This window comes from Camponotus floridanus, unplaced genomic scaffold (genome assembly GCF_003227725.1).
Source record: "Camponotus floridanus strain SB8 unplaced genomic scaffold, Cflo_v7.5 scaffold173, whole genome shotgun sequence".
Classification (NCBI taxonomy): Eukaryota; Metazoa; Arthropoda; class Insecta; order Hymenoptera; family Formicidae; genus Camponotus; species Camponotus floridanus.
Window position 1 is genome coordinate 192,347 of NW_020229296.1, and position 26,159 is coordinate 218,505.

At 40.6% G+C, this 26,159-nt stretch overlaps 1 protein-coding gene across 2 annotated transcripts in view; it reads right to left on the minus strand.

The window, feature by feature from the left end:
• Positions 1–588: 588 nt before the first annotated feature.
• The window catches only part of LOC105251612 (fat-like cadherin-related tumor suppressor homolog), a 100,806-nt gene continuing 75,235 nt past the window's right edge, over positions 589–26,159 (minus strand). The window contains exons 5-23 of one of the 2 annotated variants that reach the window (XM_025407401.1): positions 22,247–22,402; positions 20,498–20,608; positions 18,044–18,196; positions 17,298–17,511; positions 15,045–16,605; positions 14,212–14,782; positions 13,911–14,082; positions 13,601–13,825; positions 12,733–12,756; positions 10,683–10,919; positions 9,515–10,567; positions 8,761–9,404; positions 7,280–8,677; positions 6,978–7,115; positions 4,201–6,909; positions 3,525–3,858; positions 3,070–3,210; positions 2,515–2,661; positions 589–1,945 (exon numbers count right to left, since the gene is read on the minus strand). In XM_025407401.1, the coding sequence (XP_025263186.1) occupies positions 1,392–1,945; positions 2,515–2,661; positions 3,070–3,210; positions 3,525–3,858; positions 4,201–6,909; positions 6,978–7,115; positions 7,280–8,677; positions 8,761–9,404; positions 9,515–10,567; positions 10,683–10,919; positions 12,733–12,756; positions 13,601–13,825; positions 13,911–14,082; positions 14,212–14,782; positions 15,045–16,605; positions 17,298–17,511; positions 18,044–18,196; positions 20,498–20,608; positions 22,247–22,402 (10,542 nt within the window). In that variant the 3' untranslated portion in view covers positions 589–1,391. The remainder of the gene's footprint in view (positions 1,946–2,514; positions 2,662–3,069; positions 3,211–3,524; positions 3,859–4,200; positions 6,910–6,977; positions 7,116–7,279; positions 8,678–8,760; positions 9,405–9,514; positions 10,568–10,682; positions 10,920–12,732; positions 12,757–13,600; positions 13,826–13,910; positions 14,083–14,211; positions 14,783–15,044; positions 16,606–17,297; positions 17,512–18,043; positions 18,197–20,497; positions 20,609–22,246; positions 22,403–26,159) is intronic. The other variant, XM_025407402.1, reaches the window with a different exon arrangement.

Consider the following 26,159-nt stretch of genomic DNA (forward strand, 5'->3'; position numbering starts at 1 on the left):
AACGTTGGATAATTAACATTGTAATTATTATGATACAAGTCATATAATATTTGATCATCGTATAAACATTATTATCATCACAGTAAAAATATTTCATTATATCTTTTAACTATTAACCTGCGCCTCTCTTAGTGCACTAGACGCGCGCAGTAGCCACGCACATCGCTCCGTGAGGCAGGCTGTTTTTTTCACTAAAGTCCATTTACTTACACACTAATACGCTACTTTTAATATATAGATATTTATATATTATTAAGTAGTCCGTCGGTTCATTTATACGTAACCAAAATAAAGTCAGTTAGCAAATAGTAAAAATACATAAATGTGCCTATGTATCTTTTGCACTTGGAATTATATAATTGTTGGATTAACATGTTAAATTTAAATGATAGATCATTAAACAATAGTCATTGGTCTGACGACATGGTCGCGATTAACTTTACGTTTTTTTTTTTCGAGTAATGAAAATTTCCCACTCCTTAATTAAGATCATTTTTTACACATACATATATATACATACATACATACATATATATATATATATATATATATATGTATATATATATATATATATATGATATATGTGCTCGTAGAATTGCCCTAAACTCTATTTTTCTTCAATAAATCTCATCTCCTTGGTAGAGTCGAAAGGAATATTACCGTGTTACGTGAAAATGAAATAAAAATAACGCATGACGTTTAGCATCACCCAATACATAATGCATAATTTTTGATTAACCAAACAATGGATGTATACAACATTTTGCAACTAGAAGAGAAAATATTGTGGCTTGAGAGTAGAAACGAAAAAAAAACATACGATCATTAATGTTTAGATATCTACTTTTCTACTACCAAGTCATAAAAAATAACGTCTCATTGATCATGATCATTCTACATTCTTCCACAAAATATTTAAAAATATATTACTATAACAAATGTATATATATATATGACGTGTATCTCTGCTAATATGATAAAATCAAAATAAAGTGAATAAAATAAAAATCAGATTCTCATCCCTTTCGGTATGACGTAATGCACGCACTGCTAGCGACTGTAAAATGTATAACGACTATGCGCGATTAATTTGCAGGATTAAGTACGCTGATGCTTGAACTCTACCTTTATGAGAGGAGATTTTTCAGGCGTGATATATTTTCGCGACGATATATTATACGTGTGTCGAAATACGTCGCGTCGATTTCGCTCGCGCACACTGGTTCCTTATTTCATAGAGCTGCCTGTACAGACCGTCTTATCTTATCTCTCGGCGATATAACATTTATGTACAAAATTGCATATTCACAGACATCCGCGTGTCTCGATCGCAGAAGCACAGAGAAACACGCTCCCGCACGCTTAAGTCTATCCTCGTCCAACTTCGTTTGTCACACCGAGGTCTGCGTGATGCCGTTCCCCGACAGCCACAAGCGCCCGTTGCTCTTCTGATCCGCGATCTCGTACTCGGAATCGTCGATCTCGCACAGATTCGTAGAGAGATCACTGTTGCTCGTGGCACCGCCCAATAGCGAGTTTCTTTCCTCCAACGTGGTGATGACAGAGCCGATATCGTCGTCCTCGACCACCTTGTGGCATCGGTTACGGTTGCGGGTGCTTGGAAAACCATAAGGCACTACATCGTCTTCCTCTTCGTCGGACTCGAGAGTGCTGAGACGACCGTTGAGCGGATTCGTCTCGTTCTCGGTGTCAGTATGAATATTATAATGCGGTAGATACGAATTCGGATGACGTAAATAGGTTTCAGAGCTCTTGTATTTGTACTCCCCTTCGCCGCCGCTGTCGAGGGGATTGAGACGTTGCGTTTCCGCGCAGTGATATTGCTCCGAGAACTCGGTCCCGCATTCGGAATCGCCGACATATTCCGACTCCTGATCCTCGTTCAGGGTCTCGATGTCCCTCGTTGGATCTACCGGACCGTGTACTATAATAGAATTGAAGTATTACATTTCTATAAGTCTATATTGAGTAAAATCTATATTAAGTAAAATAATAAAAGATTATTTTAAATAATATATAACACTATATTAAATAATAAAATAGTAAAATAATTGCGACAATTACACATTGTTAGTAAAATATCAAAAATTGGCATGAAAAATGTACAATCGTTACATTATATTACATTTTTTGCCATGCATAAGAATTAATATAAATGATTAATTGGATTAATGGTATTAATCTGTATTATTCTCTTAATTTTGTCATATACATATAAATGTATAAATTTTGAAATCACTCTCTCTCTCTCTCTCTCTCTCTCTCTCTCTCTCTCTCTCTCTCTCTCTCTCTCTCTTTCGATAGGCTGAGTAATAAAGTTGTTACATTTATTGCAATAATCTAATATGTGTGTAAGTTTGTTATCAAACTTACATAAAATCCAATGTGCTTGTGCAATATCAGTATTATTAAAATTAGTGAACACATCAATGTTATGCAAATCATGCTGATATAAGAAAAATAGAATCGATGTACATGCACTTCTATACTTACTTGTTGGTAACTGATGAGTATTGGATTCATTACTCTCATTACTGTGAAAACTGGATGAGTCCGGTACCTCGCTGCCGGGTACCTCCGTGATGTTAGGTAAAGGATTCTGACTTCGTCTGACCCAGTCTGAGCAGTCCCAGTGATACCCTAAAAGCATTGTAGACAACGACTGTACTCTGACACGCTACATGCGATGCAGCATAGTGTTGTGCAGTAAAGAGATAGGCAGGACAAATAGTAGCATTCAATTGGAAACAGATAGTGCAAGCGAAGAAGCGAGACTCTACGGACGTATATACCGAATGTCCGAGAAATGGTGCACATTTAACTATAGAATTTTTGAAATTTGATTGTAGAAACACACGATCAAAATCAATTATTTAAAAAAGAATGTTTATTTTTACCATTTTTTTTAAGTATTAATTTGCATCTTGTACGCACAAATTCAAGTAGTAAAATTTAAATCAAGTTAGATCGTTTTAGTCTGAAGTGCGATATTCAAAGGACATTCTGTATCTTCACGTGATCAATACGAGCGGGCAAGTCTCAACTTACCACCGACGATGCGGGGATCATCCTCGATGGACGTGACGGAGACGACGGAAGATCCAACCGCATGAGGCGCCCGTCGAGAGGAGTTTAGTAGAAGTCCTCCAGTGGTCAGCTCTGGTACCACTGGGCTCGCTCGTTTCAGGTCTGTTAGTACACACAATACGAAATACGCAGGTGTTAATAGAATAATTCGCTACACGCCCAATCGAGTCAGAGCACGCAATACAAAGAGATCGCGATAGGAAAGATGAGAAAGAGAGAAAGACAGAGGAAGAGAAAGCCGAGAGTAAGTAAAAATTTGAGAATGAGATTCGTGAGCAATGATGAGAAGGGGGAAGACGCCTATCTAGTGCTCCCACCCCTTACGATCGCATGCCGCAAGCGAAATCAAAATTAACAAGCTATCGAATGGAGTTGGGAGAAATTGTTCTTTTTCTTTCTCTTTCATTGACGCTTACCGTTCTTGATCTTGGTGGTGTCAGTTATGAAGGAAGCTAGCTGCATCTGCTCTTGCCAAGTGGGCTTGTGGAGACTGTCCGTGTCGCTGCCAGCTGCGTTTCCACTGACCGGATTAGCGAGGGTCAAGGACGGGGGTGGTACGGGGGTGCTGCGATTCAAGTTTCGCAGGTAATCCGGCGGAAAGTTCTCTAGCTCGTCGCCCGCGCTACCGTAGCTGCGCAGGGTGTCCAAGTTATTTAGAGCCACCGCCGCCGAGTTACCATACGCGACTGGTTCGTTGTTCGAGCTTGGGGTGTAGGAGGCGGGTCTGGGAGGGCATTGGGGAGGTTCTCTCTGTAAAAAGAAGAATCACAAAGACCTTAAACAGGATCGCCGCAGGGAGGGATTGTATCGTGTCGGCAAATCGATGATCGCAAACCAAAAATAAAACAGCGTCGTTTACTAAACAGATCGATTACTAAAACAGCGCAGAGATGAACCTGAAGGCATTATATCTCAATCGTAAGTAAAACTACTAGACAAAAGAGTATTGCGGGAAAATCTCGCTCGAGTTCCTTTACGTCGATACTGAAATAATGCCTTCTGAAAATGAATTTATGTTATAGCCCTTGAGAGTTCATGCTTTTATACTGTGCACGATAACTAAGATAATATCCAATCATCTAAACATAGTACCTGTATGACTTCTAGATTGCTTAATTTTGAACTGCGTTTGAACTCGTGCTCGTGCGGCCTCGCGGAATTCAGGACAATCTGCTTCCGCGTCTCGTTGTTGATGTTATTGGCGCGCGCTCTAGTCCGCTTCATTCTGATCCGTCGAAAAGCGACGAATATGATGATGAGGAATATGTTGAGTAATACCGCGACGCCGATCCACATGAGATGCTCCCACGTGATGTTAAAGTGGCTGGATATGATGGGCGTGGAGAAAGCCGGATTGCCACAGTTCAAGCCGGTCATATTCGGTGGACAGATGCATCGATACGTGCCGATCTCGTTGATACAGGTGCCGCCGTTCGTGCAGGGGTTCGTGTCGCATTCGTCGACGTCGGTCTCGCAATGTTCACCGGTGAAACCTTGACACTTGCAGATAGGACCGTTGTTACCTTCCTCGCACACGCCACCGTGGATGCATGGATTCGGATTACAGTATCTGCCGTACTCGCAGCGTTTGCCGCTGAGATTCGGTCCAACGCACTCGCAGACGTAATCGCCATCCTCCGGCACAATCTTACAACGACCGCCGTAAAGACAAGGCGACGAGGCACATGGATCCGTGTCGATCTCGCAGGCGAAACCGGTAAACCGATTGTGACAGTGGCACTCGTAGCTGTCACTGCCCACGTCCTTGCAAGTACCGCCATTCTGACAGGGCTGCGATCCACAAACACCCGGTGGCATCAGAATGGTCGCCGTATCGCAGCTGAATTTAACCTGTCCTTTGAAGCCCTTGAATATCGCGACGCTGCTGGCTCCGCTCATGTGCAACGGCACGGATACCCGGGCAATTCTGACATCGTCCATGCAACCAATAAAACCGCGTTGCACATCCTCAAAACCGATGATAGATGGGTGCTGTCGTACCTCGGCGCCCAGATATAAATCATCCGACTGTAGATTTAGAATGTCGTTCATACCAGGTGCAGCACCGTGAGCGATGTGTTTACCATCGACGGTGAGTCGAGCGCCGTTGCTTTCTCGTTCCAAAAGAATCTCATGCCACTGTCCGTCGCTCACGTATACGCTGCTCACCCTGACTAGCCCCTCGCCGCTACCTAAATCGAATTTGTATTGCACGACACCATTAACGATCTCTAGGATATTGTAGTCTACCTTGCCAGCCGCGTACATTAGATTGCCGGTAGGCTGCACCGTTCGGATTCTCAAGGATAGGCTTAAGCGATCTTCAATCGTTTGCCGTATCAGCGCCTTGTCGATTCTATAATGCGCATAACTCTTGCCACTGAAAGATATGGGATTACGCGGAAAATAGCATGATTCGTCGTGACACTTGGAGATGTCAATGTCGCAGATCTGGCCGGCGAATCCCTCAGGGCATTGGCAGGAATATCCTTGCACGGACGAGTCGGGCACGCAGACTTTGAACAAGGGACAAGGATCCCTAGCACATTCGTTAACTATTACTTCGCAATGATTGCCGGCGTAACCTTCCTTGCAATTGCATTCCGTTTTGTATTTGTGACGTGGCGATACGAAACTCATTACATCAGTGGACACGGGCGTGATTTGCGTGGGATCAAGAGTGATCTTGTCTTGGCAGTCGCCGTAGAAGCAGGAACCTTTGTTGCACTTTGAACGAACGATCTCCTCGACCACCAATTTCGTCGATTCTTCCAGCTCTTCGACATGTTGATTCAGTGCCTCGCGTATGCTTTCCGAAGCGTAGAAGCCCAACGAACCTATGGGACTCGCTGCCTTCTTCACGGCAAACAGAAGATCGAGATCGTTGTGCACCGCCTGGCGAATCGCCCGCGATTTGATTAGATTCGCCTCGTCAATCGATGGTTGCACACTGATAATGATGATGTCTTTAAGTCGACAATTCATCGCATTGCGAACGGTCCTAACAAAGCCTTTGCGATGGCTCAGCATGAAATCTTCCGGGCTAACCTCGCGGAATCTTACAATCACTGAATTCTCGAGCATCTTATCGGTCACCAGATCGACGGTAACTTTCGCAATAGAGTATGAATGAAATTTACCATCCGTTACGCTGACATTTATCCTATACTCGCCGACATCGAGTCTAGGTAAGGCCACCAATGTGCCGTCGATCTTGTCTATTTCGAAGAGATTGGTACTTGGAATTGGCGAAGATGGTACCAAATTAAAGAGTAGCGTGTCGTACTGATCTTGATCAGTCGCGTGAATTTTTCCGATGATACCACCGGGATACTCGTCCATGTAAGAATTGACAATTACCTCGAGAGGTGTGATTACCGGTGGATACTGCGACTCCTCAATCACCTTGATTACGACCCACGCGTCCGAGTACAAAGGCGGGCTGCCATTATCAAACACTCTAACGTGCAGTACGTATTTATCCTTTACTCTATTATTGAACTTCGTCGCCGTTCGCAGAGTACCGTCCTGTTCCAGTCGGAAAGCGTCACCCTCGTTTCCGGAGCGAAAATCAAAGGTGTATGGCTCGGCGTTCGGTTCAATGTCCGCGTCGGTGACCATGAATTGTAGAACCGTGTGACCAAGTGGTTTATCTTCCTGCACTATAGCGGTGTAATTCGGCAGAGAAAACAATGGTGGATTGTCATTCGCATCTAGAATCTCGATATTCACCATTACGAAGCTCGAAAGCATCGGTATACCGTTGTCACGCGCGTGAACTTCCAATACGTAACTCGCGATCTAGGAGAGAAAGTATAATATATAACAAAATGTTTTGATTAGATTTATGTAGTGTATTTGATACTAACTTCCTCTCGATCCAATGGCGCAGCAACAATTATTTGTCCAGTTTTTCTGTCAATAGAGAATTGCTTCTGTCTGTCGCCCCGTTCTATATAATACGATATGTTGCCGTTCTCTTCGCTGTCCAAATCGTTCGCGTATACCTAAAAAACATTAAAACAATAAAACATAAAATCTTAATATGTAAGAAATATCGCTTCACTTATGCATGAAGTACTTTCTATTTTATTAATTATTCATATTTTTATTATTGTGAATAATCACATTACATATAAAATCATTGTAACAGAAAATATACGAAACTCACTTGCGTAACTTTCTCCCCGATTTTTGCGTCTTCCCTCACGAAAGCCCTGTATGAGACCTCGCTAAAGATCGGCGCGTTGTCGTTGCTGTCAGTGACAGTGATGTTGACAGTAGCGTGATTACTCAGCGGTGGAATGCCTCCGTCGACAGCTTGAATAGTGAGAAAATAATCGCGAGCTCGTTCATAGTCCAATTGTTCGGCAATGATTATAACGCCCGTTTTGGCGTTTATTTGGAATTTCTTGTGTTCGTTACCACCGACAATCGAATAATATATGTCGGCATTAATTCCCGTATCTTTTGATGTAGCGAGTACGCGAGCCACCTCGGTACCGATCGCATAGATCTCAGGCACTTTCGCAAAATAGATCTTGGAGGCAAACTCAGGTGGATTGTCATTGATGTCCTGTACGTTAACGATAAGCGAGGCAATGCCCATCAGCTGTGGAGTGCCCTGATCAAGCGCTTGAATAGTCACATTATACATGGCCTTGGTTTCTCTGTCTAATGGTTTGGCCAGCGTGACTATCCCGCTATCCGCCGCGATAAGAAAGTGGCCGTCCGCTGAATCGATAAACTCGTATCTGATTTTCCGATTAATACCGATATCGTCATCTGTAGCGTGTACCTTTGTCACTAGCGTACCGACTTCCACATCCTCGGGCAAAGTGCTGCTGTATGTTTGCATAGTGAATTTCGGCGCATTATCATTGAGATCGGAAACGAGAATTTCCAACTGCGATGAACATTCCCAGGTTGGTTTGTCTCGATCCTGCACATGAGCCATCAGGGAATATTTGGCTTGAGTCTCGCGATCGAGCTGTCCGACGGTTTTCAACACGCCCGTTTCCCTATCCAACGAGAATTTGTCATTATTGTCACCGGTTAAATAGAATCGTAGCTTAGCGTTCGGCTCGTCGTCGTAATCGGTGGCCAATACAGTCAGAACATAGGCGCCAGGATGCGAGCCTTCGGAAAGTATCTCTCTGTAACGATACCGCAGACAATACGGCGGATTATCATTGACGTCTAAAACTTGCACCGTCACTTTCGTCTCGAAGACGTATTTTCCATCAGTACCGATAATCTCAAGCTCGTAACGATCGATGGTTTCTCTGTCCAAGGATTTCGCCACATACACTTCACCGGTAGATCTGATTTGAAACTGTGATCTAGGATCACCGGACGTTATGTAAAATTCTATCGGCGTATTGACGTCTGAATCTTTATCGATTGTGATCAACTTCACCACAACCGTTCCCGGTAGAGCATTCTCGTTTACCGTGGCCTCGTAACGATCATCGACAAATGCGGGCGCGTTATCGTTATAATCCTTTAGCTTGACGTGTACCGATGTCCTCGCAAAGTGTTTCGGATTTCCATTGTCAGTGGCAACCACCTGAAAAGAAAATTATTACGTGATTATCTGAGATAAATATATTCAGATAGCAAATTATTCAAAATATTTAATATTGTATTTACCTGAAATTTATATTCTGGTTGCTTCTCCTTATCGAGTTGCACCAATGTCGATATCCAACCGGTATAGGCGTCTACCGCAAAAACATTTGCTAGTTCCCCTATGTCCGAACCAAACGAGTAACGCACCTCGCCATTACTACCGAGATCCTTATCATGCGCGATAACTTTTAATATAGACGTTCCCTCCTCGATGTTCTCGGCCAAGCTAATCGCATACGGATTACTCTCAAATTTCGGCGCATGATCATTTTCGTCCAATACTTGAAGAGAGATCTCGGCGAGAGCCGTGAGTGGCGGACTGGAATCGGTCTCAGCGAGAACACCGATCAAATGATTATCTTTCAATTCTCGGTCCAATGGTCTTGCCAACGTAATCTGACCGTGAGAATCAATCGTAAAGAGCGGATTATTCTCATCACCTGACACTATGCGATACGTCACAGTACTGTTAGTGACGGTTTTAAGTTTCGTGATCGGCGTGCCGACAGAAGAATCTTCCCTTATAAAGAATTTATCTTCTTTTCGCTCAAACAGAGGAGCAATATCATGAGGACCCATTATATAGATGCTGAGTGGTACATCGGCGTGATGTGTAATTGTACCTCTATCTTCTGCACGAATAAAGAGCTCGAACAATTGATTTTCTGAAAATAATGAATATTCATTTTTCACATTGAAAAAATTTTCAAGATGAATATATTCATTCATACATTCTATCTACAATGTAAAAATGCAATGCAATATTTCTACTTACCCCACGGCACAGCGCTTTTCTGCAAATAGAGTGATCCTGTGTCGGGGTTTATACCGAACAGAGACTTAGCTGGTGACGTTTGCAAATCATAGATGGAATAAGTAATCTTAGCCGCTTCGTCCTCGTCCGCGTCTTGCGCTTTAACTTTCAGGAATGATGTATTTATGGACAAGTTGCCTTGAATAGTCGCTTTGTACTCTCTAAGAAGAAATACCGGCGAATTGTCATTCTCGTCGCCGACCTTCACACGCACCATCACGAATCCAGATCTACCGCCACCGTCCATCGCCATGACCGGTATTTCATAACGTTTTTGCTCTTCTCGATCAAGCTTCTTTCGGGTCACAATTTCGCCAGTGATTTTATTTATGTCGAATACTTCCTTCATCATTTCCGACATTATCATGTACGTAATCGCGCCGTATTCGCCAAAATCTTCATCCTCGGCCAATACGCTAGTGACCAATCTTCCGGGTAACTGGTTCTCCAAAACAGTCACTTCAACTACCGGATTCGGAAATTTCGGATTGTGTCTATTTGCTGGCAAGATCTCGATCTTGACACGGGTGAAGCTGGTATAGACACCATCGGTGACGGATACATTGAGCATGCTAAGCTTCTGTTCGCCAAAGTTCTGCATGTTTATCAATGAGATGACACCGGTCGACTGACCGATGTTGTATGTTTGCTGTTCGTTACCACCCACGATGGTATATGTCAGTTTCTCGTCGACGTAATCCGGATCGCTAGCTGATACCACTGTCACGAATTGACCGCGTTCGGCGTGCTCCGACAGAGAACAAGTGTACGAGGGTTGCTCGAACTTCGGCGGATTGTCGTTCATGTCGATTACGCTCACCCAGACATGCGCCGTGCTTGACAAACTTGGGACGCCGCGATCCATGGCGATCACCGTGAAGTGATGAGATTCGTGAGTTTCATGATCTAAGGATTGCTTGAGAAATATCACACCCTCATCAGCATCGATGTGGAAGAGATCCGTGCTGTTCTCCGTGTCGTTTTGAATGGCATAACGAACTTGTTGATTTATACCTGTGAGAAGATGAGTACGCTCTTAGTATTTTTTCTAAATTTTATCTATATAAATCTAGAAGAGAGAGAGAGAGATAATTCGATGATTTAACGTGAAGTTTAAATTTAATTTTACCTGTGTCATTGTCCCTTGAACTAACTCGTAGGACGGAAGTACCGAACGGCGCTGCTTCCGATATCGAGATGTTGTAAGAATCTTGCGTAAATTCAGGCGGGCAGTCATTTACGTCCAAAACGAGAATGCTGACAAGCACCTCGGCGTAAACGCCTGACACACTGTCGGTGGCGCGTACGGTCAGTTCATACTGCTTCTTTTGTTCATAATCCAGCTCATCCACCACATAGATTACACCTGATTTATACGAAGAGAAAATTGTAGACCCATAAAGCACTATGCAGCAAAGTGTCTACACATCCGTCGAATGTTTTCTACGCCAAGCGTTTTCCTTAAGAATGATGAAAAGTGAATGCGAAATCAATCTACAATAATTTATCAACATCTGATTTTTATATTATTGCTATTTTTATTTTGCAATCATTTAGGACGATAAATTCAAGGGATCGTCATAAAAATTAATGTCACGACATTTCTGTAAATCCAACGGATTCGTAGACACTGGAAGATAATGACAGTCACGTTTATATAAAAAAGATCGAGAAATCCCGTAAATAATTTGCCAATGCTATTGTAACATGTGCCTGCACCTTTCAAGAGATAAAAATTGACATTGTGATTGTTACCGATATCGCAATTTTGTGTTATCAAGTCTTTCTAAATTTAAATAATCCAGAAAATAGGATGGAGATAACGGCGGTCCGCCTTATGTAAGGTGCAAGCACGTCATGCGAGCAGATTGAAGCTATTGAAATCTCGTGAAGAAAATGAGAAAATGGGTGGGCCGCGTACGTTCACATCCAGGCGAAATATTTATGATGTGTCTGGAGCGGCCTCGGATCGTGGAACGATATAGTGCGTGTAAGCAGCTATTGTGCTCCAAGCCGGTTTCGTGTGGTTCCATCGCGATTACAATTTAACGAGACCCGCCCAGATTACGATCGTAGAAAAACGGGAAGTAAGAACAAAATTAATTTTGTGGAATGGTATATACGACAAAAGCGGATTACAGAAGAGAGGAGAGAAAGAGGAGGGATGATATCATCAAAAGAGCAGATATTATAATTATTTTTTAAACTTTTTTGTCTTCGTGAAAGAGGATATTAATTTCCAAGTGAATACATGCAACAAGCTTCTATCATAAGCTGGCAATCATAGCTAGCAATCAAGCATTTAATGTTACTTTCACTACGTCACTAGTATCATGCATCGTGATTAATAAATCTAATTTAATGTTGCGAATAATAGATTATCGAGTAAGATTATTTGAGAGAGTGAAGAGGAATTAAAAAACGTGGAAAAATGAACATGCCAAACTTGGAAAATGTGAAATGCATCTTATGCAAATTTCAGAAACAATAAATCGCGTCATGTCTGTTATGTTAGTTGCATCTAATTTAAGATAAATGACAGTTCTCGCGTATATAAATGACATATATTTTACATATATATTAAAAGAGAGATATTAATAAACAGTACGTGTCAGTTATATGTTGTTATGGTAATTGTATAAGATAATTGAATAATTTGCATCGATCAAAATATTAATTGGAAATGCAATCAAGCACTGCAGAAAACTGCAGAATCGATAAACTTATATATATATTTTGAATTATTAATTAACAATTTCTCTCTCTCTAATTGTAAAACTTTGATTTTATATTATGCATGACAATAAGAATCTTAATCTTTTTAAATGTGAATCGAAAAGTTGTTTGATTTCTTTCTTTAAGAATTTATAAGAGATTTCCACTATTATACAAATGTACAAAATGAATTAAGAGTTTTTGAATTAAAAAGCGAGAAATTTAAATTGGAAGCTCCATATTGCATTCAATGTTATTAAGTCGAAGCGCACTTTCGATTTAGTTATTGAATCTCAGATTTATCCAAGTTCAATTTCGTCGCTCGCGCATTCTCTCAAATCCGTTCAACCCAACTGGAGCAATTTGCCTATGATATTACGTCGTGCATGAACACAGAGCCGGTGTGCAACATAGCATAGCAACAGTACAGACCGATAGAACTAGAATTTTCATTTTATACTCACAAGGACCATTGTTACTGTCAGGGGCTGCGAAAACAGGGAGATATAACAAAACTTTAATTTCTAGTTTCCAGACAAGCAGTTGTAAGAGATACATATAGGACAAATATTATGATTCTAACTGAATGATTTATGAGTAATAAATACGTATAAATATACGAGCAACTACTACAAAAGTACATAATTGGAAAATATATTTACTATAGTAGAAAACCAGAAAAAAATTATAAAAATAAAAAAAGAATACATAATAAGATAAAATGTAGAATCGGCGCTAAACATGTTTGATAAAATCGTGAACATAAACGATTTTTCAAATTAAAATTATGATAGATTTATATTATTCATTTTTCTCGACTTCCCTATTTTCTCTTAATCAATTATATCGTTATGCGATTAGAACTTAGTAACCAACTACCATAATACAGCAAAACTGATAGTTTACTAAAATATAGCCAAACCAGCAATATATCATAAGAAATTCTATGATTTGAACAGTGTAAGTCCCATAGCCAAGTTATGAAATAAAAACGGGAATGTTTAACCGAGATCCGAGGAAATATTCATTTTAACATAGTTTTCACGTATTTTTAATTAAAAAGATTTTGATATAATAATAGATGCGTATATATGTTATTTTTATTGATTAATAAATTTTTCAAATAAATTGGTGTTTTATGAAATTTTTTGCTACACAAATAAAAAATAATTGTATCGCCAATTCTTATACGTTTCTACCATTTTTCACTGTATCATATCATTTTTACAACGTTACGCTATACGTCATACGAAATTATTTTCTAACGTAAAATTCACGTTTGTCATCCGATAACACACATGCCAAGAGATTTATATCGCACATTTTACTTACCCGTGTTGAAATCCAGGGCAAACTCCTCAAAATCATTGCCCTTAGTAATGCTGTATATGAGTTTGCGATTCAAAGGTGACTCAGCTTGAATGGATAACGCCAGGGGTGAATGTACTTCTATACTCTCCAGCACGCTATCCGTGTAGAATTGCTTGTCAAATACCGGCATCGAGCGATCTATCACCTTCACGTTGACTGGCACTTCAATGGAGCATGGCGTTATTCCTGCAATCATATTTAGAAGCTCATTTGAAACGAGATCAAGTGGAAAGCGCGAATGTGAATTGACTTTGTGTTCTAACGAACTTACCGCCGTCGTACGCGGCGATTGTAAGCTGATACTCGCGATTGTGACCTTCGAGATTTTGCTTCAACGATATCTCGCCCGTCTTTCGGCACACCTTAAATAGTTCCCCGTGACCTTTCTTCAATTCGTATCTCACCTCGCCGTTATCGCCGCTATCCATGTCTATCGCGTGAACCTGAACGGCAAGAATAAATTGTTTAAAATTTGCATATGTAAGAATCGAAATGGAAAATAAATTGAAACGCAAAAATCTAAATCATGTATTAAGCATGCACTAGAAGTCACGTATTAAAAAGCACTCTACCTTCGTAATGACTTCGCCTTTTTGAGCATCGACGGACACAACAGCGTAATAAGGTAGATTAACAAACATCGGGCAGTTATCGTTGATGTCGAGTATAGTGACGTTCACTATAACGTGAGCCACTCTCGGCTTCTCCTGATCCGGTGGATGACTCTTCGCCTCGACGATTAATTCGTAATGATCGCACACCTCCCGATCGAATCGTACGCCGGTGGTTCTGATCGCGCCGGAAGTCGGTCCGATTACGAACATGTCGGTGGGATTAAGAATGCTGAAGACAATGTGCTCGTTCAACGAGCTACCGAGGACATTTACCACTACCACGGTCGTAATTTTCGTGGAATTCTCCAGGATGGCACCCTCGTACACGCTCTTCTGGAAGATCAAACCGGAATTCTCCGACTTCTCCACCATCACGTTCACCTGCGCCACGCTCGAGTACTTGCCATCTGACACTCGCACGTGAAGAAGATAGCTTCTCTTCATACGCTCGGGATTATGGACTGTAATAATGCCGCTTTGAGCATCTATATTGAAGGTATGAGCCTTGTTCCCGTCAATGATGTCGTACCTGTAACAAATATTAAATGCGTCATCTGTAAAAATTAAGCCATAGATACCATTATGTCGCGACAATATTAAAACTCTCATTTATAAGGTAATTAATAATTGAAGAATTATTTACAAATATTTAAATGATTTAAATTTCATTTTTTATGTAAAAATTGTACAGGAAATATATCAAGATTATGAAGCGTAAATTAAGTATCTGCATTCAATGATAAATATGAATAAGAACTAAAAAAATGTATAGATATTGTTGCAATACATACCTCAACGAGGTTCCCTCGGAACTATCGGGATCCACGGCGTTCACTCGAATGACAGCGACATTTTTGTATGTCGGCGTCAGAAGCGTGACGTTGTAATCAGTTTTGGAGAATTTGGGCGGGCAATCGTTAACATCCGTCACGGTTATCATCACTTTGGCGGTGGTCTCGGACGAGAGCTTCGGCTTGCCGAGATCCGAGACCTTCACGTGGAACGAAAACATTGGTATGGTTTCGTGATCGAGCAACATGACTGTGCGAATGGCACCGGTGCTGGAGTCTATGTGGAAATACTTTCGCGGTAGATCCTCGACGATGTCGTAATTGAGTAACGCGTTCAACTCGGAATCCGCGTCTTCGGCCTTGATGACCAGCGGCGTGCTGGTGTTGGTCAACACGAGAGAACCGATGCTGGCGCCTTCGCTGATCTCACCGCTATAAAGCGCCTGCAGGAATCGCGGCGCGTTATCGTTTCTGTCGAGCACGTGGATGATGACGTTGCAGGTGGCCGACGCGCCAGCCATGTTCGTCGCCGACACCGTCAGATTGTAGAACTTGGTATTCTCGTAGTCCAGCTGATTCTTGATGACGATCACGCCGGTGCTCGGATTCACGAAGAACGTGTCATTACGATTGCCGCGTACAATCTCGAACTGCAACGACGACGTGCTCCTCGCTTCCACGTGCTTCACGTACGTGCCCAGCTGTTGGTTCTCGTATATCTCCGCGGACAGCTCCTTCTGGGTGAATCGCGGCGGCGCGTTGTCGGCCATTGTCACCATGACGTGCACCGGCACCGAGTTGGTTAAAGCGGGAGAACCGTGATCGATCGCTTTCACGAGAAGTATGTATTCCGACGAGACGCTGAGATCGAGCTCGCGAGCGACGCGGATGAAACCGAGATCCGGGTCGATGGCGAACACGTTGCCGACGTTGCCGGACGTGATCGAGTAGGTGATCCTTGCGTTCTCGCCGCGATCGCGATCAATCGCGCACATCTGCACCACGGCCGAGCCGATCGGCGATGTCTCGTATACCTTGCCTTGAATAATCTCGCTGATAAACTCTGGTTGGTGGTCGTTGTGATCGTGCACGGTGACGATCACCCGGGCGTAATTGCGTTTGGCCGGCGTGCCCTGATCTTTAACCATCACCGTCAGCACGTGCTCCTCGATGGTCTCTCGGTCGAGTGGTTTGTTGAGCGTAATCGAGCCCAGTACCGAGTCCACGTGAAAGATCTCAAGCGAGGCCTGGGTCTGTGCCGCGTGCAGGCTGTAGAAGACCTTCTTGTCCTCGTCCTCGTCGGTCGCGTGCAGCTGCAGGATCTTCTCCCCTTCCTCGACATTTTCGGAAATGTCGACGCGATACGTGCTCTCGGTGAATTCCGGCCGGTGATCATTGATGTCGATCACCGTAACGAGTAGCTGCGTCAGCGCCGTGTGCACTCCATCCGTTACACCGATCGTGAGATTGTAAAAGTTCTGAGTTTCCCAGTCCAGCCTCTTGGCCAGTAGTACATTGCCGTTGTCGCGACCGATGAAGAACTCGTCGCGCTTATCGCCGTCTAAAAAAAACGCGCCGATAGATTTTTAGAGAGGATGTCCTCTCTTTTCGCAATGCATCGCGAAAATCTGATTTTAAAATATTTCGTACACTGAGGGAAACATTTTTTTTAAATCAAATAAATTTGTTTTCTTGAATCTTTTGCTTTATAGAAAAAATTGTTTATTTCATTTAAGCAAAAGCATTTAATTAAATATGCATGTTATATTAAGTACATTATTTTCATTTATATATTTTTTATATTTAAATACTATTTTCGTAAAATATATATTATAATTTATTAAATTAAATATATTATTTTTTTAAATTAAAAAATTTAAAATTTTTGGGAATAAAAAATGCATTTTAATAAATATTTTGTAAAATTAAAATATAAAAATATTTAATTAAAAATTATATTTTTTTAAGCATATATATTTTTTTAAACATATGTAAATAAATATTTAACTTAAGAAAACAGATGTTTTGAATACAAGTAAATACGTGATTAGTTCCCACTAAATAAAGTTTTCTTGAGTTAAAATTTTTTTATTTTAAGATAATTTTTTCTTCAGTGTACATTTCGTTTGTATCTTTGTATGTACATGTGTTATTACGGAATTTAAAATTTTAATTAACTTTTGATGTGATTACTTTTTATGTGATTACGAATACAAGAATATCTTAAATTAGCAATAAGTGTCAAGTTCTCACCTAAAATATCATACCACAAGGCATCGCCATCCTTGTCACTGGCTTGCATGAGCGCAACTAAAAAGCCCGCCTGATCGCTTTCCGTGACTTGCACGCTTTGATTATTTGTCTTGAACGCCGGAGGGTTCTCCGATTCCTTTGGTGCCTCTACAACTTGAACGGAAACTCGAGTCTGATGACTACGCGGGGGTTCTCCGTGATCGGCCGCTCGTATCTACGGAATATATAGCATACGTGGAAGTTCCGATTCAAATCGAGTTTACATCGCAGGAATACCGGTATGAATATGCTGCATTATAAAGTCAGAATCTGAGACCCAATTTGACGTAATTTGCGTAATACCATGTAAATTCACTTCAATTTCTTCTCGCCCCAATATTCTCCCTTCATATGCCAGTGTGTGATGTAGTTTTACACAATTTCACAAGAATATAATAGCCAATTATTATACATTAAATATTCTTTACATTGTTTTTTCATTTTTATGCTTTAAAAATTTTCACATTTACGAGAGATGTTAATTCACAATGCATAATAATTCGCGTTATACGAGAGAGAGATACAACTCCATATAATAATTATCTCTCCCTCTCTTATATTATTATTTATCTTAACTATTTCATGTATAGCTTCTATCCTCGATGATTAAATTTCGCAAACTCAATTTTATCTCATATTTTACTTGATTACGTAAAATCATGATTCCTTTCTTTAATAAATAAAGTAGTTATTTGTACACTATTTACCATCATTTCGTATTCTTGACCAGCCTCGAACCCACGCTGGGAGTACACCATGCCTGTGGTGGGATGAATTTTAAACTTGCCCTTTCCTCGACCGCCCTTGATGCTATACTGGATTCTTCCGTTTTCTCCGATATCTTGATCGTATGCAAGAACCTAACACAAATTTCGAGAGTTATCCCGCTGTTGCTTTTGTTGTTGTTGTGTTACGGCAAATACATCTACTATGGCGTAAACCTAATGTTAGTCTAATCTATAGCCGCGTATAGACTATAAATAAAATCGACATTGCAGACAGTGGCTCGTTTGACATCATTTCTATCGTAAAATCGTAAGATGGTTCTCATCGAAATTTAAATACTTGAAAGAGAGAATGTTTTTAATGTTTCTTCTTCTTTAAATAAAGAAATAGCTTGACGTAATATATATCCTTTAAATTCGGGCAATTACATGTTCCATCGCGAGACAACGAGTCTTCGAAGCACATTGGCATTCACACAATCCACATGCGATACATTGAGAAAAAGAATTAAAATCGTCGTGATAATAAAATGTATAGCAATCGCTCTATTGCTGTGTGTCGATCAGCCTCAAGCGTATCAACAGAGTGTCTACTCAAATTTTGTAAAACAATTTCCTGATCCTTCAGGTTTTTTGTTCAAAATTTCAAGTAAAGAGAATATTTTTTGAATGCAATTTTCTAAATAATAAATAATTTTTTTATTGTGTGCGTTTCCATTCATAAAGAAAAAAAAGAGATACTTAAGTTTCAATGCTAGATTTGAAAATATACTGCAAAAAACTGAATAGCTTTTAGCTCGGTATCAAACATTTTTCATCTGTATAACATTTTTAATTTTTTATCACTAAAATTACGATAAAAATATGAATTATCTCTATATTCTGTTAAAACATTGAATGTATAAAGAAAAATACATATTATATTTAAAATACGTAATTTAGTTGGCTCTTGTCGACTGGCTACAATATAAGAGCAAAGTTATCAAAGAGAGAATTTTAAAATAAATTTCCCGAGTTCTGTGAGTGAGAAATAAAATTGTATGAAAATTCCGATTTTTCCAGATATAAAAAAATCGCAGGTCTTGCACGCTTTTGCAGAGAGTAGACACCCTGGTCAACGATCGCGATCGCGGTAACACGTTAAGAACGTGATCTAGTAGCCGTGCGAAACGAGAACTGCTACGAATGCATTCGCCAGCTATTCTCGGCAAGAGAGAGTCCGGTGCACATACGTATGGAGAAACATATGCTTGTCTACACGTTACTCTCCGCAGTCTTCGCTATTGCTCCGATATCTCTCCTTCCACGCGAGCATTTTTCTACACGTCGGTTCGTTGACGGCGATCCTGTTCCTCTTCTCGCGCGTGCATCTTCCAGATGACGTCGCGCGGCGAAATCAAGACGCGATAAATTTGACTAATTACGTTGTCGCCACGTGAGAAAAGGAAGAAACCTCGATATCTCTGGACCTGTTTTATGCAGCGCATGCATTTTCACACATGCACCGAGCCCGGCGTCCTGTTTGCAAATTTCAAACGTACAGTCGCTTGTGAAATATGCATATGCAGGCGCAATCTATTGTAGCTTCGTCCTATTTCCCTTCGATCGTGCGTGCGAGTAAGTATTTTTCGATCGCGAATCTGTTATCCGCGATATACGATATAATGCTCGGAAAAGAAGCGAGCGCAAATATTTCTCGATTCTGCAGTAATAATGAAACGCAAATGGTCCGTGCTAAACCGGGATATCGTGCGGAAAATTTCAAGGAGAAACCGATATCCTTGATATTCCCGCATCAAGATCCTCGGCGGTGCAATCATTAGTAGCGATAAGAGATAACGGAACATTCTCAGGTGACAGCTTCGCGTATGATAAGGCAACATTCAGGAGCACAATACACATAGACGAGCACAAGAGAGGCACGCGAATTATCAGATACAAGTGGAGGAACGCGAATAGAAGGGCTAGAGACAGAAGATAGAGAAGAAAGACAGACGAGGAACGAAATAAGGCGCAGCCAAAAATGCTAAAAGTGACATATATACATAATCATACACAATGAAAATTATAGAACCTTGAATAGTCGCGCATGGAAAGCTCAATAAATTTATCGCGTTTCATTTGCCATAATTGTTATCTTTATTGGTTGATAATTCGATTATACATGCATGCGCGACTAATCAAAGTGCAATCAGTTAAATGCGTGTACACATGTAGTCCTATCGATGGACAGTAGCACGAGAAGAAGAAAGAGATGTATAATTACAGAAAAATATGATTGATCGATATGTAAAAGCGTTCGTGAATTAACGCAAAGACAGCTCGCGCAGAAATGATATGATTCAATCGCATAATCAAATATAGTATACAATATATAGAGCTATAGCCGCGCGCGTCGTGTCAGACGCTTTATTTTACGTGCCAAGGTGTCCTTACCCTGAAGATACGATCTCCTGACAGGGTGTCGGGGCTAAATGTCTCCCAAGTCCCGTTCTCTAGTAACGTATCGCTCGAAAGGTCGAACTCCCGCGAGCGGTTCTTCGATTTCTGTCGAGAACCAGAGAGGACAGCATTTAGCCTCAGGACTCTGTTTCTATCGGCGATTCGAATTTTTTCTTTTCTTTCCTCCCGACGCGGCTACGTGTCTACGTGGCGATCGTTTATCCTCGTTACTTCTTGCAATCCGACGTCACGTCGCCCGAGAAAAACTTAAAGTCGATTCAAGTTTCCATGCAGTAAAGCCACGCGCGACTTGGAGGTGCTTTTATAAGGAAAAATCTGATATTTTTGCATAATTTTGTATATGTACTCTGACTTTATATCGACGTTATATTTAATATTATATACACATTATAAAATATCACGATACATAGCTATGTATTTAATGCACGCAAAAATGAAAATAATTTTCTTTTTCAATACCCTTCCTCTTTTAAAAGTTGACAGATTTACAACGTAAAGCTTTTAATATGAAAAATGTTATATTTTTTTAAATATAATATTGCAATAGAAAGCAATTTTTTAAATATAATATTGCAATTTTATTTACATTTTTTATTATATGATGCAGATTAAATAAATGAGCATGTATGTTATAGTTTACTGTAAGCAAATAATATTAATATTTATGCGCTGCATGAGGATCGATCGTCGTAATGACTGATGTAATGAAAATTAACAAGTTTTACCCTATTTCCGTACTAGTTAAAACATTATAAATTTCCGTATTTTAAATTCTTATGGCAATCAAATCTCTAAAAATCAAAACTACACTTTTATCATTATTTATATGCATTTGGCAACATAATTTCGTGGCTAATTGTAAGCGCGTTGCATTCAAGTATTGATCTGTTTTAAACCAAGGTCGTAAATTTCCCCGTCTTCAATTAGGTCTGCATCGTTTCAGCGACGCCTCGTAATTTAATTTGCGTCGGCCGATCTCCAGGGTCGATGCTCGTGTTTGCAGCGGACGTGCGACGTTCATAAAGGTTCGTCGTCGTATTCACAAAGGTTACGAGAGAGAGGGGATGAGAGAAAGAGAGAGAAATGGGATGATGCTGTACTGGGAATCTCGTGCTTGTGAGCTAAATCTCTACCCTTTCTACGCGACGATACTCGGTGACGGTTACTTTGATCACATCGAGAAGAGAAGACTCTGATGGAAAAACGATAACGAGAAGCGAGGGAGGAGAGGTCCCAAGCAATCTGTTTCGTGTTGGTGTAATATATCAGACTGTTTTTTACGGTCCGACACACACAGAGAAAGAGAGGCAGGAAGAGAGAGAGAGAAAGAGACAGTGCGGCGCCTCTCTGCGAGTTGTGGGTCGGTGAAATATTCGCGGACTCTCGAGATAGCGTCAAATCGTCATCGCGGGGCTGACGAGACGTGAATAGAAATTTTACGCTTATGTCGCGGGGTGATTCATCATCGCATTGCGGATTAAAAAATTTCACAGATTGTGCGCACGTATATACAAAACGAGGTGGAAAAGGTGATACTTTTTACGCGGGGACAACAATGGAGAAAGCGGGGGTCGCTTTGGAGAGATTTGTGGATCGGCGACCGCTTTGTTCCCACTCGATCCGTTCATCGATGTGGAAATGTATTTACAAGAAACTTGGGTGAATTGAGAAGAGACCCGGTGGTAAATGCACATGAAAGAATTTTCAAACAAGTTCCAGTACCTGGAAGAGGGGCTTGTCGGTCGTCAGCGATGCTGGAATCTGGACAGTGTAAAACTTTGCCTCGAACTCGGGTCCATGATCGTTAATGTCCGCCACCTCGATGACGACTCTCGTAGTCGATGACAAAGGAGGCCTACCGTCGTCCCTTACTGTCACCTGAAAGCACAAAATTACAAATCATAGCGTGAAACAACACAATATATCAGCAGGTATACTTGTTATTTGCAAGATCGTAAAATTCCACGTCTCATTCAAAAAGATATAACGTAATACACAGAAAATGCGTAAAGTATTATTTATTAAATAAAGTATTGTTTTTTTATTACATTAATATGAATCTAATCAATGAACATAAATTTAAAAATAAATCGATATTAAATCGAATATTAAAATGAAAAATATAAGGCAAAGGAATATTGTTCGATAAATAACATGTTAATTTTATTTACGCGATAACCACATTTCGATTATATGAAGAAAAATGCATGGATATTAATATGGGAGTAAATATGAATTTCTCATTAGTTATAAAATTAGTTATAAAACATAAATACATCACTGCACGCAAAAAAGACTTATGTTATTGAAACAGATTTAGCAATATTCAAATACTCTCTGAAAAGCCGGCGCCGATAATTTCAATAAATAAATGAGTTAATGCAAATCCTGATTAATTCATGGTTAAATTAACACAGACATTGAGCTATCAACAAATCGAATCACAGCATCAACATATCGGTGACTCGATTTATTGTCTCGTAATGAAAACGTACGATCAGCTTCACCACGAAAATTTCAACCTCTCATCGTTCATTAATATACAAAATCTGCTCTTGTTTTCTCGTTCCGTGCGTGTCGTAATAAATATTTGTACATTTGAATCTACAACTGTATATAACAAAGAAACATTATGAATGTACGCATAAATTAATATCTTGTCTAATTATTCGGGAACATAAATGAAATACGTATGAAAACACAGCCTCCATTCATTCGTATCGTAGGATTATTAATCAGGAAATGGAAAAGGGCGGAAGAAAAGTATGTTGAGAAAAGTCCAGGTGGTATGTCCTCCGGATTAATGCGATATCTTTTTAGATTTTCCAGCGGTATGACTTTTCATGCGACCGCGCCCCTTTTTCCCTTTTTCCCTTACTACGGTCGTTGTCTTATCGTGCACGTTTCTACCTTCTTTCTCCGTGTCCTGCGAAATCCAGGACTCTCATGCGCGAATATCGCACGTACGATCTGTGCAGTCGGCGATGCTGACCGAGAGAAAGAGGCGGAGGAGATTCGGGTCGTAAAACCGTGTCCCCGCATTTGAGAAGATGTCGCAAACCCGAGATTCCGGTCTTCATACTCGCGAGAAGCGCAAAATGAAATTAAAATCTGAAATAATTGTAGCAATTTAAAATTCAAATGTCGCAGAAATGACACAAGGTCCCTTTCAGTTGTGCTTTAATTAATGTGATTTTAATAAATGCGTAAGCGCCGAAGAGAGAGATCTTTCTATGGTAAAACGTCAGATCACTGTTTTAGGTCAGACAAACAGGCTTATAATTAACTTTCCTGAATGAGTTACACGGATGATACCAGAAATGCTCGCAGTTCGCGTAATTTTACTCGTGAAATTTAATTTAGCATTTTTTGCCGAAAAAACGACTGTAGTCGCTCATACTCTTGATCCTCGGTTTGGTTTCTTTTGCCTCGCGTCTATAAATCTCAAACGTTTCTCGCTCCAGTTTCCAGACGTTCCCTATTCTACTTAACGGATCTATAAATACATCTAATTTCTAAAGCGGCCCTTTGCCGCATCAACGGTAGAGACCAGTAACGAAGTATGTGACTCAGCGCGATGGCGAGCGCTCTATTACGAGATCTGGCAGGCGGTCCATCTATTCGTCCGGCGGAAGAGCCAAACGGACTGATGAGGAGGAGAAAGACGGACAGACAGAGAGAGAGAGTAGACCGGTTACGAAATCCTCCGTCTCGGGGCCCCATCGTCCCCGCCGTTCCTCGGTGCAATAATCGGGCCTTTCACGAAGCAATTTCCGTCCGGACGGGAAGGAACGGGGAGGAAGGCTGTGCGAGGAGACCGCGACGTAAATCCAATGTTCCCCGGGACATCTCGCGGGAGAGGACTACGCGTCAGATCCTCCGGCGTAATACCTGCACTAAATTAGGAGTACGAAACTCCGTTTTATACACCGGACGTCGGGTACCCGGGCACTCTCATCCACGTAGTAGACGACAATGATGCGACGGAGCTTCTCCGGGCGAAACTACTCTTTCACGGATTTCTCTCGTATTCTCACGTACTCGCGCTGCAGGATTATCCGTTTCTCGCAGGATATGATTAAAGCTTAAATTAAATATTAAAGTGTGTTTTGTCCTATATTTTTCATATATTTATTTATAGAATTATCACCTGTCTTTCTGAATGTTATTACTTTACGATTAATATCGCAGAGTATTTAACTCACAAAGTGATAGAATAAAAGAAAGACAAATAATTCTATTAATATAAATTTCTATTAATAATTCTATTAATAAATTTTATAATTATTAATTTAATAAATATATTAAAGATATAGAATAAAACTTATATATTCTGTGATTCGTCAAAAACAAGATATCAATACTTTTCTTCCCTTCGGAATGTTTACGATTTAAATAATTTTAAAATAGAATAAAAATATTTTTCCTCTTCTGTCACTTTTCTACATTGTGTCAATTATAATGAAAAAAATCGTATATGTGTTCTAAATAAATTTAGAAGATATGTACATCAGCGCTAAGATTCCTCCACGTCGTGTTTCTTCGAGGCTATATAAATTTCACCACACTCATCTTCTCGTACCTTCGCAAGGCACGAGAATATATTAAGTGTCGCGTTTCTGGAGCACCCTATACACGATAAACATGGGTCCTTACGGCGTGGTAGATTTAAACGCTTGGCCGATCGCGCTAAATCCGTCCGAGCGTCATCGTATCTCGCCTGCAGGTACTTCGTAGGTTTCCTCGCTTCGCACTCCCTCCGAGCACTCGAAATTTTATCATTTCACTCGACAAGCGAGAGTATTCGCGCTTCGGGCTACTGGAGTGGTTTCATATCGGTTTGCGATCTGTGTCCGCAAGAATTGATCAGAACGACAAACATGTAAATTCTAAATAAAGACTAACTAAAGCAACTAAAAGTAACGCATTCATTATTATTATTTATACATCTAAGAGATTTTTCGATAAATGACAGATGAAAGCAACAACGCGAACGAATCCAGCTAAAAAAATCGTAGATTAAGATTTAGCTATCTCCGTCAAAATTTTTATTTGTCAATAGTTTAAAAATAAGTTTCTCTCTCATGACTCTCATGTATATATATTTTTATTAAGAAAAATATTAAATTGATTAAAAAATTCTAAAAAGATAAATATAAAAAAAATAATTGTAAACTAATATTGAAAAAAGAGAGAGAGAAATTATTTTTATCTCTAATAGGATCTTGTCATCAACTGGCCACGCGGAAGATGAAGCGATGTAGCCGTCGTGACAGTCAGTGATAGAACCGTGTTATTTCTCCGACACGGGCATCGGTTGAGTAACGAGCGATGAAACTGACTTTTCGAATAATCTGGCGACGTTTTGCGACGGGAGAAGAACGTCGTTCCAGAGAAACCATGTTTTCTTCGTGATTAGGGGTAATGGCTGTGCGTTGCCCGGCCGAGGAGTTCTTCGGCATCTTCTCCCTCCCCGCTCGTCCCGTCACCCGCCTTCGCTGTCGCTCCTCTCGCTCGACTCTCCGTAATTACCTCGATGGTCTCTGATGATTTCCTCGGGCTTAACCCCCGCGTTTGCGGCTAAATCCGAGGGATTCACGACGACCAGGCACCGACCATTCGTGACAGCCGCCAT